The sequence below is a fragment of the Bufo gargarizans genome, chromosome 2 (assembly GCF_014858855.1).
Source record: "Bufo gargarizans isolate SCDJY-AF-19 chromosome 2, ASM1485885v1, whole genome shotgun sequence".
Taxonomy (NCBI): Eukaryota; Metazoa; Chordata; class Amphibia; order Anura; family Bufonidae; genus Bufo; species Bufo gargarizans.
Window position 1 is genome coordinate 561,117,441 of NC_058081.1, and position 19,303 is coordinate 561,136,743.

Genomic DNA, 19,303 nt, shown 5'->3' on the forward strand with positions numbered 1-19,303 from the left:
GCCTCAGCCATTCAGGCGGCGCAGAATGAGGGGCGCCGCCCGCCGCCCGAAGTTTTTTTTTTTTAAAACCGCAACGTGCGCCCCCTGCTGAATACAGGGGAGGGGGCGGGGGCCCGCCCGCCCCGTGGGAAAACATAAGTGCCGCCTCGCCTGCCCATATTACATTGCGGGCTGTCGGCCGCCCGGCGCCCCTGTTGCTATGGCGCCCTGTGCGGCCGCACAGCCCGCACACCCCAAAGGCCGGCCCTGTATGTACTGTGAGTGGAAGATATGTGTATATGTTAGGAGTGGAGGAGATGTGTGTGTATATATATATATATATATATATATCTATATAGGAAGTGGAGATGCTGTGTACTGTATATACTGTGAGAGGAGGATCTGTGTATATATTGGGAGTGGAGGTGCTGTGTACTGTATATACTGTGAGAGGAGGAGCTGTGTATATATTGGGAGTGGAGATGCCTTGTACATACTGTAAGAGGAGGAGATGTGTTAATACTGTGAAAGGAGGGGATGTGCATATATAATGCGTGGAGGAGATGAGTATATAGTGTGAGTGGAGGAGATGTGTGTATACTGTGAGCGGAGTAGCTGTGTATATATTGGGAGTGGAGGAGATGTGTAAATACTGTGAGTTGAGGAGATATGTATATACTGTCAGTGACTATATTGAGAATGGAGGTACTTTGTACTGTATATACTGTGAGTAGGAGCTGTGTATATATTAGGAGTGGAGGAGATGTGCAAATACTGAGTGGAGGAGATGTGTATATCATGTGAGTGGAGGAGATGTGTATATACTGTGAGTAGAGGAGATGTGTATATACTGTGAGTGGAGGAGATGTGTATATACTGTGAGTGGAGGAGATGTGTATATACTGTGAGTGGAGGAGATGTGTATATACTGTGAGTGGAGGAGGTGTGAATATGTTAGGAGTGGAGGAGATGTGTATATACTGTGAGTAGAGGAGATGTGTATATACTGTGAGTGGAGGAGATGTGTATATACTGTGAGTGGAGGAGATGTGTATATACTGTGAGTGGAGGAGATGTGTATATACTGTGAGTGGAGGAGATGTGTATATACTGTGAGTGGAGGAGATGTGTATACATTGGGAATGGAGGAGCTGTGAATATGTTAGGAGTGGAGGAGATGTCTATATATTGGGAGTGGAGGTCCTGTGTACTGTATATACTGTGAGAGGAGGAGATGTGTATATATTGCGAGTGGAGATGCTGTGTATATACTGTGAGAGGAGATGTGTATATATTGTGAAAGGAGGATATGTGTATATACTGTTTATACAGTGTGAGTAGAGGAGCTATGTATAGTATATACTGCAAGTAGATGTGTTGTGTATATTCTGTGGTTGTATTATAGGGGGAATTTTACTATCCAGAATATGGCTTGCAATCTCACTGATATTTAAAGGGAAATGTGGCTGTCAGTTCTGTGATGTACTTTAAGTTCAATTCACCTATGTAATAATATTAGAGATAGTCTTGATATTTTGTCCCCAGTATTCGTAAAAAGCATATATTTCTTAGTTGTTTTTGGCTGTTTCTCTTTTTTTCTTTGCAGCAATACTATAACATTAAAAAGGAAATACAAAATAGCATCCTTCTGTAGCAGCACAGAGAGATAAAACACCTGTATACATATAAATCCAATTATCAGTTGACTGCTTCTGTGAGGGTGAGATTTCATCTGCTAGTATAATAATACATGTAGAATTAGGATGACAGTATAGGGCACTTTACACAGGTCTAGAATCCGCCAGGTAATCAGAACACTCGTTAGCTATTATTTGGCAGTGTAAGGCTACTTTCACACTTGCGTTCGGAGCGGATCCGTCTGGTATCTGCACAGACGGATCCACACCTATAATGCAAACGCTTAGATCCGTTCAGAACGGATCCGTTTGCATTACCATAAACAAAAAAATGTCATGATAGTGCAAACGGATCCGTTTTGACTTTACATTGAAAGTCAATGGGGGACAGATCCGTTTGAAAATTGAGCCATGCTGTGTCAACTTCAAACGGATTCGTCCCCATTGACTTACATTGTAAGTCTGGACGGATCCGTTTGCCTCCGCACGGCCAGGCGGACACCCGAACGCTGCAAGCTGCGTTCAGGTGTCCGCCTGCTGAGCGGAGCGGAGGACAAACGCTGCCAGACTGATGCATTCTGAGCGGATCCGCATCCACTCAGAATGCATTGGGGCTGTACGGATCCGTTCGGGGCCGCTTGTGAGAGCCTTCAAATGGAACTCACAAGCGGAGCCCCGAACGCAAGTGTGAAAGTAGCCTAAAAGTGCAGCCGATTACCCGATGAACCAATGAAATGCTTGTTCATCGGGTAATAGATCATTTAAAATCGTTTGCCCGCAGAAGATTGTGCCGTGTATAGATAGTCTGCTGCTGGCAAACAACAAGTCAATATTGGAACGAGCGGTGGCATTAACGATCACTCCTCCACCTGTATACTGTAAATATAGGTATCCTCCACTGACGAGCAGGTGCTTGTCAGGAAATAGTGTTGAGCAAATCGAAGTGAAACAAATTCACTTTGATCTAAATTAAAGAAAAAAATAGATTCATAGATTCATATATTTATTATTTTATTAATGTATGTTTTCATATATGTATATATTTATATTTTCCATACTTATTATTATATATTTGTTACATATATTTTTAGAGATGAGCACATATTTTATGTTTATCCCATATATGTTTCTTTTTTATTAACCCTCATTTTAGACTTGATAAAGGGGACTCTAGCACCCCAAAACGCGTTGTCTCACGAATAAATCGAATACTGCTGAAACCGAAACATTGCCCATGACCGCTTGTGTTTGTGCGCCCTCTGTGGTCCATACGTTCTACGTAAAGTTCAGCGTCTCTTTCTTCATACAGGAAGTATTCCATGGCAGCCCTCCATGCCTGTCTTGCCATCACTTACCTAGCACCTGCCCAGCCGCCAGGCCCTCCTCTGTTCTCCAGCAGCAGGGACGCCGCCAAAGCCCTCTGTCCCTCACTGGAAGCCAGGCTTCAAGCCCTTCTCCTGTCCTCATCTTGAAGTCCCCCAAAAATTATTTCAAGCGATCAAAAAGTCGCATGTACCCCAAAATGAAACCAATTAAAATGTCAATTCATCCGGCAAAAATAGGAACCTTTAATCAAGACCATCGCCAGACAAACAACTTTTATTATGTAAAACGTTTAAAAAAACGTGAAATTTTTTTAATATAACTTTGGTATCTCTGTAATCGTACTGACCAGCAGACTAACGTCAACCTATCACTTTTCCTACATTGTGTGCCATAAAAACAAAACCCAAAAAGCAATGCAGAATGGTAAAATTGATGCCTTTTCTTTCCAACTTAAAATGTATTAAGTTTTATATTGTTTTTCAATCAAATATGATATACAGCAATATGGACAGTCCTGAACAAATGGACCCATATAAACATCAGTTCACAAAATTACAAAAGTAACATGAAAAGAGAGAGCCAGAAAGAAAAAGTGATAACGTTCTTCCACATTTATAACGGAAGTGTAGATAGACACATGTCCCATGCCTGCCAGGTTTTCAGGAACCTTGCCACCATGCCCTGCTGGAGAGCAACTGAGTATTTCTAAAGATCTAATGTTGTGTATTTGGGCATATAAATCAGATCTAGAGGGGAGAACTGGACGTCTCCAGTAAAGAGCAATCAGGCATTTAACGGCTGTGAATATGTGGAGGAGCAGCTTGGCATCCCGGCCCCTAAGGGTAGTAGGGACCAGGTTCAAAAGAAATATTTCTGGCGTATGATACCAGTGTGTCAGGATCTTTAACTGATTTTCTCTGTAAGTCATATAGGAGCAGCTAGAGTGTGCCCTCTTCCATATGGATCGCCAAGTATCTGGCGAAAGTTCCCTTTGTAACCAGTCTTCCCATTTTCGCATGTATAGGTGTTTAAAGTCTGCAGAAGAGTCAGAGGAGACCAGTATCTGATAAATGTCAGAATTAAGACTCTTAGATGAAGGGCCGCGAACACATACACGTTCAAAAGAGAAAAGACTCGGTACCTCTAATGAATCCAACACACTCCTACAATAGTGTAGAATTCTGTAGTACTGGAATGCCAAAGTGTTCGGCAAGGAAAATTTAGTCTGAAGATCTTCAAAGGGCAAGATCCAATCAGAGAGAGGCTCCTTGAAGTCCAGAAAGTGGTAGAGCCCTACAACCATTCATACCTGGACAGGTCATACCTGGACAGATGACGTGGAAGGAAGAAAAGAGAAAGTAGAGCAATAGACCAATTAACAATATGTCTAACAATATTTAGATAAAATATAAAAGGCATGGCATTATTAATGCCCTTATGGCTATGAAGACCAGTCGCAAAAATGAGGTGAAAAGAAATAAACACTACTTCAGATGACCCACTAAACCCAGGAGGTCAACTCAATATTCCAATAGTCTGCTGACTATAATTCCTGTTTCTGGTCTTATATTAAAATATAACTTTTATTTTACTTTTATTAAATACTATATTTAACATACAAAAAACAAAAAAACACACTCTTTTAAAATGTATATGGAGGGCTTGGACCTGTGGGCTCAGTATTCGTATTGGCTGATTAATCAGAGGGACATTCTCTCATAGATATCATGGACTTCTCTGTATTTAATTGTGTAATGACACTTCAGTGCCAGTAGGTGTCACCCCGACACCAGGCAAACGCCGTACTTGGTAATAGTGTTAGGTCCGCAACTATGTATCTATTGTGTCCCTCACTACTGATTACACAGTTACTATATTCATTCCGTCTTTCTAATCTGGCCCTCACACAGGTTCAGCGTCTGCAGATCACCTCTCCCTAGTCCATCCTCAGCCCTACCATCCTTATTAAAATATTACAGACACAGCTCCCCCAATGACAGGATAGCTGAGATCGTAGGAACCGGCAATTTAAAGCTGAACACAGAGGAGATGGGGGAAATAATTGAACATAAAGAGAAATTCAAGGTCCCGGAGCGTGCGTCCTGAAGGTACGCAACCATCTCCTGATGCATGCGCATAAACCCTTGATGGGTTCACATGTTAATTTTGAATGCAGAAGATAGGGGAAAATAATCAAATAAGGGATAGGAATTTAAAGTCCCGGAGCATGCGCTCTGAACGTACGCAATTAGCAGTGAGTCTATCCCTTGAAGCATTCTCAAACACCTCACACAAGCACAGAGCCCACCCTGGAAGAATGCGATTGGCCATTAGTAGACATCAATCAACATGAGAGTGCAATGCGATAGGAGGTCTAAACAAGACCCACCCTTCTGATATAAAAGACCGCAGATAGAAAGCACTCGTGTTGATAGTAGCTCCATCCCCCTGAAGACGCCGTGTTTGCGGTGAAACATGTTGGGGGAGCTGTGTCTGTAATATTTTAATAAGGATGGTAGGGCTGAGGATGGACTAGGGAGAGGTGATCTGCAGACGCTGAACCTGTGTGAGGGCCAGATTAGAAAGACGGAATGAATATAGTAACTGTGTAATCAGTAGTGAGGGACACAATAGATACATAGTTGCGGACCTAACACTATTACCAAGTACGGCGTTTGCCTGGTGTCGGGGTGACACCTACTGGCACTGAAGTGTCATTACACAATTAAATACAGAGAAGTCCATGATATCTATGAGAGAATGTCCCTCTGATTAATCAGCCAATACGAATACTGAGCCCACAGGTCCAAGCCCTCCATATACATTTTAAAAGAGTGTGTTTTTTTGTTTTTTGTATGTTAAATATAGTATTTAATAAAAGTAAAATAAAAGTTATATTTTAATATAAGACCAGAAACAGGAATTATAGTCAGCAGACTATTGGAATATTGAAAAGAAATAAACACCCAATCAGTGTCAACTGAACAGAGTAAGGACTTCTACGGGGTAAACTAGTGGAAGTCATGCAACCAGGACAGGGAACCAGAGCTCTCCCTCCAGGACTCCATAGAAAAAAAGGAAACAAAGAGTATACACCCTGAGGAAACATAAATTCCTGCTTAGGGAAGAAAGAGAAAAAAGGAAGGCAAAAAAGAATAACCACAAACTAAAGTAGCATCCTTATTAGCAAACTGCCCAAGTAGAAGACCCCAGTCAACGCCCAGCAGTAGGAGGTCGCAGACATCTCTTGCGGGATCCTACAGCGGTCCAAGTCTACGGGATCTGAGGAAGTTTGATAGATGATTCCCAGTTCGGTAGCGGTGGTGGAGTAATAGCCATATGGGCTCAGAAGTCTGTAAGGTCATCAGAGTTTTTCATGAATGCCACAGTCCCATTCTTACATGCAGAAAGGCTGAAGAGGAAACCCCATCTGTAGAGGCTTAAGGGATCATGTGTTTACGAAGAGAAGATGCAGTAGGGGTTTCAGAGCTCTCCTCTTCTGAAGGGTTATCCAGGACAGATCTTGAAATTAAGTCACTTAAACTCCCTGCAAGTCTATGTGTTGTAGAGAATGCGCTTTAGCCATAATCTCCCCTTTTAGACTGAAGTCATTCACATAGCATATGATGTCTCTTGGTGCTCCCTCCAAGGATTTTTAGTGCAGAGCTCTATGAGCATGGTCCATCAGAATAGGGTGGGTCAGAAGACGGTTCAAAATAGTGTTAAAGACTGTAATAAGGGTATAGCAGGCATTTTCTTCTGCCTGAGTTTCTGGAACTCTTATGCTATGTCGATGGCCTCTATTGTCTGATCTTCAACATGGCTTTTTAGGTAACGTGGTTGGTGGGTATGAGAAGATGTTTGTGCTTGAAGAGAACAAATCACTTATCGAGAAACATTATGATCTTCTTCCAGTTGATGGAGATGGAGACCCACATTTTGTACATCTTGTCTAATTGCTGCTAATTCTTCCTTAAAAGCATATTTTACTTCTGAGATTAGAACCCTGAAGTCCTGCTTCGTAGCCAGTTGATGGATATGAGAACACCAGTAACGTGGGGGTGCAATGGGAGAGCTGGGACCATTTGAGTCAAAAGAGGATGTTGACCAATGCTCTGATGGATAGCGGGAGCTCAAAATCAATGGGACATCAAGACCTGCTGATGCATGGAGACCCTCCAGAGATTTGTTAGGCCTCACAGACCTCTGAGGCAAAGGAGGCAATTTTCTAATGGTGGAAGCAATAGGGGAGTTAACCTTAGAGCCAGAAGTACCCAAAGGGGAAGGTATGGGTGCATCCTCATGGTGCTGCTGCAGTCTAGTCACAGGGGTATCGTGGTGTACTCCAGTTAAAGTGTACAGGTGGGAGTCCTTGTTAGAAAGTGATTGCTGGGACCCATCTATCTGAAGGCCCCCTGATGTGGGTCTAGTGGGCATCTGGGTGGGCTCCTGAACCAACAGCCGTGTTGGCTGATCATCCTATAGGCCTACAGGCCTCTGTGTACCTGCATCCGGCACGTCCTCCTCAGACCCAGAAGCAGGGAAAATGGCCTGCGTTTGCCGAGGAGAGACTGCTTGTGAAGCAGCAGGCAGCGGGAGAGCAGGAGACTGAGAGGACTCCAATTCCCCGGGTTCAGAGCGCTGTTCCAGGCTAAGGTCTGGCTGGTGGGGTGCCTTCAAGCGGGAGTCAGGAAGAGAAGATACTTAACCTCTTGCCTCGTGGGCAGATCGGAGCGGCGCCATCTTGGATGCCTTGCTATCCACACTGCGATGTAGGTAGGAGTCTAAAGTTTGAGAGTACTGTTCTCCCGGAGCCTCAGAACCGGCTCTGGGGACCTTCCCAACTCTTTTCTTTATTTTCTGTAGTGTTATGGAGCCTGAAAGGAGCGGAACTCAGGATCTACACATCCAACCTCATCAGCTTACGGCCACGCCCCCCAGAACTGCTGCTTTTTCTTCATCCTGCTTCCCCAATTTATTTTTATAAAAGTCTATAAAAAAAGTTTTATGTACCTTAACAATGATAATTGCAACACATCCTATAAAAATGAAGCACTCACACTGCTCTGTCGAGAGAAAAAATATATAATACTGTAGCTGTACTGGTACCTCAGAGGCTGCTTAAAAGCCAAATGGTGCCTGTAAACCAATCCATTAAAATCTGCTTTGCAAGAACCAAAAAGTGGTCTTTCTCTTCTGAACCCTGCACAGTAATTTATGTCCACCTTTACAGCATTTCCATATCCAGTGGAACCTGTCTAACAATTTAAGGGTGTAGTGTTAATCTCAAATAGCACACGCTGGGCACAACATTTTGGGCACTGAAATACCATCTGTTTAAAAATTTACATTTTCACTTTGCACAGTCAGCTCTGCTCATTAATGCCTCGAAAGCACCTGTGGCATGAAAATGCTCAGTCAACCCCTAAATAAATATTTTAAGGGGTGCAGTTTCCAAAACTGAATACTCTTGTACATAATAATGATCTCTTTTCATGTCTCTCTCTTTTGATTATATGTGGAAGCTATCCAGGATTTTGGGTTCTTAATGTGTCCCTGATATACATTTATGAAGTAAAACTCCAACATGTCCCATATATCCCTAGCAACTAGGTCGCTTTTGCGAATTATAGGGACTGCATGGATTGGTACCACCTGTTACCCATGCTGTATTTGGTTCTATATATATAATTGTTTTCCCTGGGCTCTCCCTGTTTTCGATCTGGGAATCCACTCATGTTTATTAATATGTGTTCCGATCATTTAAACACTGGGATTACCTGTACTTTGAAGTTATTCCGTGGGTTATTTATCCCCGCCTATTTGGTGACTCAAGCAAACGTCACAAGTTTATACTCCATAGCGACGAATGATGCTGGGAACAGGCGGAGCTGATGCTGATGACTGTGTAATGGGCTGTCCGTCCCCTTGTGATGATGACAAGAGTAGGCGCGGTCATACGGCGAGCGTTCACTTATTGGATGTCTCTTAGAGGCTTGGCAAGCAGTGGGGAGGTGTTTTCTCCATTTAAACAAGCGCATACCTCGCGCGCGTCATGGCCAATACATGCCAAGCACTTAGAAGTCCACTGACTACAAAGACGCTGCACGCTTCTGATGTCATGCGTGCAGCGTCTTTGTAGTCAGTGGACTTCTAAGTGCTTGGCATAATTGTCGTAGACCCACCATCAGGGTTGCAATACATGGCGTCGGCCAAAGCACTTGGTCTAATGCTCTTGATGAACATACCGACAATAGTCGGATAGGGAAACGCGTCGAGCAATTCACTGCAGCGTAGTTAACATATGCAGACTGACTCTCGCTTCTATATCTGAGCCCAATAGTGATAAATCCTCCAAGTGTGGGATCCTATATAGTAACGGTCCATCAGTAATGTAAGGCTACCTTTCACACTAGCTTTTTTGCTGGATCCGGCAGGGTCCAGCCAAAACGCTTCCGTTACTGATAATACAACCATCTGCATCCGTTATGAACGGATCCGGTTTTATTATCTTTAACATACCTTTGACATAGCCAAGACGGATCCGTCATTAAGTCCATTGAAAGTCAATGGAGGACGGATCAGTTTTCTATTGTGGCAGATTGTGGCAGAGAAAACAGATCCGTCCCCATTGACTTGCATTGGGGGGTAATGCTGGATCCACATCCCAGGACGGAAAGCAAAATACAACATGTAGCGGTTTGCTCTCCGGTATGGGAACGCAACTAACGCAATTGCCAATGAATGGGGACAAAACTAAAGCCCCTATGACGGAACTTAATGCCGGAAAACTTAAACGCTAGTGTGAAAGTTCCCTAATGTACACTTAGTACATGTGGTAGTAATGTAACGTACACTTAGTACATAGTAACATAGTAACATAGTGCATAAGGCCGAAAAAAGACATTTGTCCATCCAGTTCGGCCTGTTAACCTGCAAGTTGATCCAGAGGAAGGCAAAAAAAAAAACCCTGTGAGGTAGAAGCCAATTTTCCCCACTTTAGGGAAATAAAGAATTCCTCCCTGATTCCAATCAGGCAATCAGAATAACTCCCTGGATCAACGACCCCTCTCTAGTAGCTATAGCCTGTAATATTATTATACTCCAGAAATACGTCCAGGCCCCTCTTGAATTCCTTTATTGTACTCACCATCACCACCTCCTCAGGCAGAGAGTTCCATAGTCTCACTGCTCTTACCGTAAAGAATCCTCTTCTATGTTTGTGTACAAACCTTCTTTCCTCCAGACGCAGAGGATATCCCCTCGTCACAGTCACAATCTTGGGGATAAATAGCTGATGGGATAGATCTCTGTACTGACCCCTGATATATTTATACATATTAATTAGATCTCCCCTCAGTCGTCTTTTTTCTAAAGTGAATAACCCTTATTTTAATAATCTTTCAGGGTACTGTAGTTGCCCCATTCCATTTATTACTTTAGTTGCCCTCCTCTGGACCTTCTCCAGCTTTGCTATGTCTGCCTTGTTCACAGGAGCCCAGAACTGTACACAGTACTCCATATGTGGTCTGACTAGCGATTTGTAAATTGGTAGGACTATGTTCTTATCACAGGCATCTATGCCCCTTCTGATGCAACCCATTATCTTATTGGCCTTGGCAGCAGCTGCCTGACACTGGTTTTTGCAGCTTAGTTTGCTGTTCATTAAAATTCCTAGGTCCTTTTCCATGTCAGTGTTACCGAGTGTTTTATAATTTAGTATGTATGGGTATGGGTATGGGTATTATTCCTTCCCATGTGCATAACTTTACATTTGTCAGTGTTAAACCTCATCTGCCACTTATCTGCCCAAGCCTCCAATCTATCCAGATCGCTCTGTAGTAGTATACTGTCCTCATCAGTGTAAATTACTTTACACAGTTTAGTGTCATCTGCGAAAATTGATACTTTACTATGCAAGCCTTCTACAAGATCATTAATAAATATATTGAAGAGAATAGGGCCCAATACTGACCCCTGAGGTACTCCACTAGTGACAGTGACCCAATCTGAGTATTTACCATTAATAACCACCCTCTGTTTTCTATCATTGAGCCAGTTACTTACCCACTTACAGACGTTTGCTCCCAGTCCGAGCATTCTCATTTTATATACTAACCTGTCATGCGGTACAGTGTCAAATGCTTTGGAGAAGTCCAGATACACGACATCCATTGATTCGCCGCTGTCAAGTATAGAACTTACTTTCTTATAGAAACTGATTCAATTAGTCTGACATGACCGATCCCTCACACAGCCATGCTGATATGGAGTTATTTGCTTATTTCCGTTAAGATGCTCTAAGATAGCATCTCTCAGAAAACCTTCAAACAGTTTACCCACAACAGATGTTAAACTTACCGGCCTATAGTTTCCGGCCTCTGTTTTTGTACCCTTTTTGAATATTGGCACCACATTTGCTATGAGCCAATCCTGTGGGATATTCCCTGTCAGTATAGAGTCCGCAAATATCAGAAATAAGGGTCTGGCTATGACATTACTTAATTTCTTTAGGATACGGGGGTGTATGTCATCCGGTCCTGGCGATTTGTCTATTTTAATCTTTAGTCGCACATGTGATAGTAATGTACTTTACCCTTAGTACATGTGATAGTAATGTAATGTACACTTAGTACATGTGGTAGTAATGTACACTTAGTACATGTGGTAGTAATGTACACTTAGTAGATGTTGTAATAATGTAAAGTACACTTAGTACATGTTGTAGAAATGTACACTTAGTATATGTTGTAGTAATGTAATGTACACTTAGTACATGTGGTAGTAATGTAATGTACACTTAGTACATGTGGTAGTAGTGTAATGTGCACTTAGTACATGTGGTAGTAATGTAATGTACACTTAGTACATGTGATAGTAATGTAATGTACACTTAGTACATGTGGTAGTAATGTACACTTAGTAAATGTGGTAGTAATGTACACTTAGTAGATGTTGTAATCATGTAAAGTACACTTAGTACATGTTGTAGAAATGTACACTTAGTACATGTGGTAGTAATGTAATGTACACTTAGTACATGTGGTAGTAATGTAATGTGCACTTAGTACATGTGGTAGTAATGTAATGTACACTTAGTACATGTGGTAGTAATGTAATGTACACTTAGTAAATGTGGTAGTAATGTAATGTACACTTAGTATATGTTGTAGTAATGTTATGTACACTTAGTATATGTTGTAGTAATGTAATGCACACTTAGTATATGTTGTAGTAATGTAATTTACACTTAATATATGTTGTAGTAATATAATGTATACTTAGTACATGTGGTAAAAAGGTAATGTACACTTAGTAAATGTGGTAGTAATGTAATGTCCACTTTGTATATGTTGTAGTAATGTAATGTCCACTTTGTATATGTTGTAGTAATGTAAAGTACACATAGCACATGTGGTAGTAATGTAATGTACACTTAGTATAACACTGATAAATGTAAAGTTATGCACATGGGAAGGAAAAATGCAAGTCACCCGTACATACTAAATGGTAAAACACTCAGTAACACTGACATGGAAAGGGATCTAGGAATTTTAATAAACAGCAAACTAAGCTGCAAAAACCAGTGTCAGGCAGCTGCTGCCAAGGCCAACAAGATAATGGGTTGCATCAGAAGGGGCATAGATTCCCGTGATAAGAACATAGTCCTACCACTTTACAAATCACTAGTCAGACCACACATGGAGTACTGTGTACCGTTCTGGGCTCCTGTAAACAAGGCAGACATAGCAGAGCTGGAGAAGGTCGAGAGGAGGGCATCTAAAGTAATAACTGGAATGGGGCAACTACAGTACCCTGAAAGATTATCAAAATTAGGGTTATTCACTTTAGAAAAAAGACGACTGAGGGGAGATCTAATTAATATGTATAAATATATCAGGGGTCAGTACAGAGATCTATCCCATCATCTATTTATCCCTCAGGACTGTGACTGTGACGAGGGGACATCCTCTGCGTCTGGAGGAAAGAAGGTTTGTACACAAACATAGAAAAGGATTCTTTACGGTAAGAGCAGTGAGACTATGGAGCTCTCTGCCTGAGGAGGTGGTGATGGTGAGTACAATAATGGAATTCAAGAGGGGCCTGGACGTATTTATGGAGCTTAATAATATTACAGGCTATAGCTACTAGAGAGGGGTCGTTGATCCAGGGAGTTATTCTGATTGCCAGGGTTTTTTTTTGTTGTTGTAGTAATGTAAAGTACAAATAGCACATGTGGTAGTAATGTAATGTACTGTAACCTGCAATGACAATGATGACAAAAACAGTTATGCAATAATATTTCCTCACAGGTTGGCCTTTTCTCTTTTGAAATGTACTGAGGGCAGCTGTGGAAAACACCAATTCATTTCAATTGGGAAGATAGCTGTGTATGTGTCATCATCTTTCTCAAATAACCCATTACTGATATTGATGTCATGATGCAAACTTCTAAGGTTGATTCCCATTAAAACTATGACTTCTTAAAGTGGTTATGATTCTTACGTACCTGAAGAAAATACATCACTAAGAAATGTCAACAAAAATCTTAACTCTTCAGAAATTTCCTGGGTTTTGGGGTCCACACCATAGTATATGTCCAAATATTTCTTTGCATCAAAGTTTTTTTCATAAACTTGGTTATATGAAGTAGGCACAGTCTCCATTCTTTATCACAAACCTGTTAATGAAAGTTGAGAAGATCCATCAAACACATGTTATAACTGTTCCCTATAAAGTCTAGTCCTAACATTTACTACTACACAATCAACTTGACAGATCCTGTGCCAGTTTTAAAGTTGCATCTTCTCAAGCAATACAATGTTTAATTATGTGATGCCAGCCTTACCTTACTTAGATCCGTAGCTTAGGATTTGAAGATTGTGAATTACCACAGCATAGCTGAGTGAGCTTTACTTGTAAACCTGATGCTTGTGTTGTAAGATCCCTCCTTCTTTACAGTGGTGTAATCACAAACCATGCACATTTCTTGTGGGTGTGGTGATGTGTACAGTATAAGTGCTGGGAGGTGTGTATATCCCACCCAGATACCTCAGCTGGGTGAGATAACTGAAATCCAGAAAGCTGCAGTGGTTTCAGCAAAGTGTAGTTTGCTGAGACAGTTTTGTCTCAATGTTGTTCTGGGCTACATTTCATGTGGACTGGGGGATAGGTTTGGTAGTGGGGTCTGCCAGTCCACACCCTTCCACTACATGTTTGTCTTTTGCTGGAAGTGATCACAGGTGAGGCCTGCTGCTGTAATCAACAACCCTCTGTGTATGACTCGGAGGAAGAAAGGCTGAGGAAGCCTGAGAGACTCTGTGTGGTCTCAGCCAGGAGGGCTGAGGGGCCAAGAGGCTTTGTAAAACCTGAAGTTTGGGGGGCCCAGCTATGCCTACGGAAAGATGGTTAGTCGGGAGGACTTCTGGTCCATCTCCCCCCAAGGGTGCTGGTGTGGTCACAGCCTGGAGGCTGCTGGACCGCATATAGCTGAAAAAGACGGATCTAATCCTGTGTGTGAACGGCGCTCTATAGGTGAGGTAGAGACAACACGTGTATCAGGTAGAGCTCAGACGGGCAGGTGTTATTTTCGATATTTATGTGTGTGATGGTGCTGAAGTAAAGCACCTTTTGGACCTGAACCCCATTGTCAGAGGAGAAGTCTGTGATTGCGACCCCCTGAGAGAGGGCGATCCCTTACATGGGTTACGATAATACTTTTAGTGCTGCACATCCCATATCAGAAAAAAATTACAGCGTCATCATTTTTATCAAAGGCCTCCTGCAGAAAAACAAAAATGTTTTGCTTCAACACTAAAGCCTCATTCACACATCAGTGTTCGGTCAGTGGTTTACATCAGTGATTGTGAGCCAAAACCAGGATCGGAGCCTCCACAGACATGAGGTATAAGGGAAAGATCTGCACCTGTTCTGTGTTTAGAGCTGCACCTGGTTTTGGCTCACAATCACTGATGGAAATCACTGACCGAACACTGATGTGTGAATGAGGCATAAAAGTCATGAAAGAGAGGGATGGAACATGGAAGTTGTAGACCTGGTGAAGACAAGGTTTGAAGAGTTAAAGATGAGACAGGGTGGACTTAGGTCCAAGTTAGCTAGGGATTGGACAGGTTAGGCTTTTCTAGTGGAATATCTGGGGGAATAGGGAGCTTTCTTTTATCAATTGATCAGACCAAAATAGTCTGCCCTCTCCATTTAGAATGGTCATTTGCTGGGTGTTGGCAATGACTAGTGAGTGTCTTGTTCAACTTCTGTTGAAGAAGCCAGCGGTAAGGAGATACTGGATGTCACTTATTGAGGGGTTCATTGCTGTTTGGAGGTATGGGATACCTATTATGGAGGAAGATTTGGTGGGATTTCACTTTTAAAGAGGTACAGTACCTGGGACCAGATTCAAAAGGAACCCGTGGTCATGGTACCCATACATTCTTATTAGTGTTGATCAAGCACCAAAGTGCTCGAGTAGAACACCTCGGGATGCTCGGGTGCTCTACAGAGCAACCAAGCACAATAGAAGTCAATGGGAGAACCCGAGCATTAAACCAGGCACCCCCTGCTCTGAAGAGTGGAGGGTGTCTGGTTCACATGTAAAGGTCAGAAATTGATGGAAATACCACTGAAATGGTTCAGGAACAGCATGGGGAGGATGTCTGGATGCACCTTGACTCCCAGGTCGCTGCTGGGAATGATGTTGTCCGAGTAGTACGCCAATTTTACAGACTGACAATAAATACGCACAAAACCGAAGATAAAATCGATTTTAGAGGAAAAATTGTTACCCTGTATATTTACTTGTATATAAAGTGCAAGTGCTGCCAAAAATTACAAGGAAGAGGCACTCCGATACAACCTGTATATCACATAAACGAGGGCCTCATTCACATTGTGGTACAATTGTTCAGGTAGTGGGACTCCTACACTCATAAAGCCTATGCACTAAGTGAAAGGGTTGCCAAAAATTACAAGGAACCAGCAATCCAATACACCCTTTATTACACATAAAGCAGGGCCTCATACACACCCTTGAAAAGTTATGATTGATGGCCTGCTGGTGACACTCAAAAACATTAGGAGCAAGAGCCTGCTGGTGACCCTCTAAAACATTAGGGGCGAGGACCTGCTGCTGATCTGACCATCTAAAACATTAGGGGTAAGGGCCTGCTACTGAGCTGACCACCGAAAAAATTATGGTTGAGGGTCTGCTGGTGAGCTGACTCTGTAAAACATTAGGGGCGAAAGCCTGCTGCTGATCTGACCATGGAAAAAATGATGGTTGAGGGCCTGCTGCTCAGATGACCATTGAGAAAATTATGGTTGAGGGTCTGCTGCTTAGCTGACTCTCTAAAACATTAGGGGCGAGTGCCTGCTGCTGATCTGACCATGGAAAAAATGATGGGAGAGGGCTTGCTGCTGAGCTGACCATCTAAAACATTATGGGTGAGGGCCTGCTGCTGAGCTGACCATCTAAAACATTATGGGCGTAGGCCTGCTACTGAGCTCACCATCTAAAACATTAGGGGCGAGGACCTGCTGCCGAGCTGACCATCTAAAACATTATGGGCAAGGGCCTTCTGCTGAGCTGACCATCTAAAACATTAGGGGTGAGGGTCTGCTGCTGAGCTGACCATCGAAAAAATTATGGTTGAGGGCCTGCTGCTGAGCTAACCATCGAAAAAATTATGGTTAAGGGCCTGCTGCTGAGCTGACCATCCAAAAAATTATGGTTGGCGTCAGGGCAGGCAAGCCAGCACCTCCAAGGTGTAGAGCGCCAGTTCATGCCACGAGTCCAGCTTGGCTAAAATCTTGCTGTCTGAGTGAATAAATCACCATTTTACATCAACTACTGGTGAGTGCTGCAGATTATTAAAGCTTCTGGAGGAGTTGGGACCCCCAGCCAGGATCTCTATCTGCGTGCACCACCCGGCTTGAAGCCTGTCTACTGGTCTGTACCCAAGTGTGTGGGATAAGTAGTGCTGCCAATCCCTGAGGTTTTCTACAAGTCCAGCTTGGACACCCAATAGTTGTAAGGCACAGAGGGATTATTGAGGACGCTGACACGGTCTGCTACATACTCCTTCACCATCTTCCAAAACTTTGCTCTCCTTGTGACACTAGGCCGCGCATCAGGGTGAGGTTGCTGGCGGGGTGTCATGAAACTGTCCCAGGCCTTAAAGAGTGTTGCCTTGCCTTTATTGGAACTGCTGTGTGTTCCCCTCGTCTCCCCTCCTTAGTTGCCCAAGGAACTACGTACTCTGCTGCCAGCTTTGTCAGCTAGAAATTTTTGGAGCAATTTTGCCACAAGGACCTTCTGGAATTGCACCAGTTTGCTAGTCCTCTCCACCACAGGAGCGAGGCCCATCCATGCTCAACAGATGGAATAAACCTGCTGTGGGTACTACCCTCTGTAGCGGAGGCAACATTCTCCTGCTCCTCCTCCTCCTCATCATCATCATCCATTTAACCTGAGAAGACGAACTAAGGGTGGTCTGGCTATCACCCTGTGTACTGTCTTCCTCCATTCCCACCTCTTCCACATGCAAAGAGTCCTCCTTCATTGTGAGCAGCGAGCGTTTCAGTAGCCACAGAAGTGGGAAGGTTACTCTGATAATAGCGGCGTGGATGTGCTAGCTGATGGTGCTTGCGAATGTCCAGGTGCAGGGCGGGAGGCATCCGGGCCTGCTTCTTGGACAGGGGATTGTCCAGCACGTAACACAGGGGAAGAGGAGGCAGTGGTGTGACCTGCAGACACTGATTGTAGACCCAGGCATTCGGCCCACCTATTAGGGTGCTTTGATGCCATGTCGCGGATCATGCTGGTGGTGGTGAGGTTGCTAGTGTTCACGCCCCTGCTCATTTTGGTACGGCTTAGGTTGCAAATGACAATTCTTTTATCGTTCTCACTTTCCTCAAAAAAGCGTCAGACTGCAGAACATCTACCCCTTGGCAAGGGAGATTACCGCAAGAGGGTGCTCCGGGAAACATTTGCGGGCCTGTTTGGTGTGGCCCACCTTCTCCCTTTTCCCACCCCACTGTCTCTTCCAGCCTGTTGCGGTGCTGCAGATCCCTCCCCCTCTGTACTTGCTGTCCTCGCTCGGCTTGCCACCTTCCCAGGTTGGGTCAGTGATTTAATCGTCCAACATCTCCTCTTCCACTTCCTCACTCTGCTCATCCTCCTGACTTGTTGACCTAACAACAACCTCACTTATTGACAACTGTGTCTCATCCTCATCATCAACCTCTTGAGACACTAATTTTCATTGACTTAGATGTAGGGCAGGTAATGTCGCTGCCACCAGCAGCGAAAAAATTTGACTGATTGTCAAAGATATTTAGGGTGCGCAAATCTTATACAGGAGATTTAGTGCAGGTAATGTTGCTGTCTCCAGCGGCCAAAAAATAAACTGATTATCACTGATATTTATGATGCGCAAATGTTATACAGGAGATGTAACTCAGGTAATGTCGCTGTCACCAGCGGCTAATAAAAAATTACAGGGAATATCACTGATATTTATGATGCGCGACCATTATACAGGAGATTTAGCGGAGGTAATATAACTGTCCGCAGCGGACACTGTCTACGTAAAAAGTACATTGGATGTCACAGATATTTTTGTATGCACACACGTTAAACAGGAGATGTAGCGCAGATTATGTCTCTGTCCGCAGCGTCTACGGAAAAAGTACACTGGATGTCACAGGTATTTTTAGGCTATGCACATGTTACACATGAGATGTAGCGCAGATAATATCGCTGTCTGCAGCGGCCAAACAATTGCAAGCTATTTTGCGCAGGTTGCACTAAAAATATATATTGCTGCCAGATACAACAATAGTCCTTAAAAGGACTTTTAGGTCTCTAACAATTGCACGCAATTTACCGCAGGTTGGACTAATAATATATATTGCTGCCAGATACAACAATAGTCCTTAAAAGGACTTTTAGGTCTCTAACAATTGCATGCAATTTACCGCAGGTTGCACTAATAATATAAATTGCTGCCAGATACAACAATAGTCCTTAAAAGGACTTTTGGGTCTCTAACACCAACCCTGCATAACTAAAAAATAAAATTCAATACCCTACACTCTGTCCCTTTTACAGCACAGCTCTCCCTGACTAAGACTGGCCGAACCACGTGTCATCGGGTGCTTTATAGCACCCGATGACGCGTTCTGGCCAGCCAATCACTGTACTGCCAGTAACCAACATGGCTACGGCATTACAGTGAGTGGCACCACTTACCTGCACATTTATTAGCTGCGTAGCAGCCAACAAACATGCGGGGAGGAGACTCGAGCATGACGCTCAAGCACGCGCAGTATTCGGCCGAATACCG

General features: G+C 43.3%; 1 protein-coding gene across 1 annotated transcript in view; it reads right to left on the reverse strand.

Moving 5' to 3' along the window:
• LOC122926702 (nicotinamide N-methyltransferase-like) overlaps positions 1-13,867 on the reverse strand; it is a 38,535-nt gene extending 24,668 nt beyond the window's left edge. The window contains exons 1-2 of the mRNA XM_044278168.1: positions 13,792-13,867; positions 13,453-13,623 (exon numbers count right to left, since the gene is read on the reverse strand). Of these exons, the coding sequence (XP_044134103.1) occupies positions 13,453-13,609 (157 nt within the window). The 5' untranslated portion in view covers positions 13,610-13,623; positions 13,792-13,867. The remainder of the gene's footprint in view (positions 1-13,452; positions 13,624-13,791) is intronic.
• Between the last annotated feature and the right edge of the window lie 5,436 nt (positions 13,868-19,303).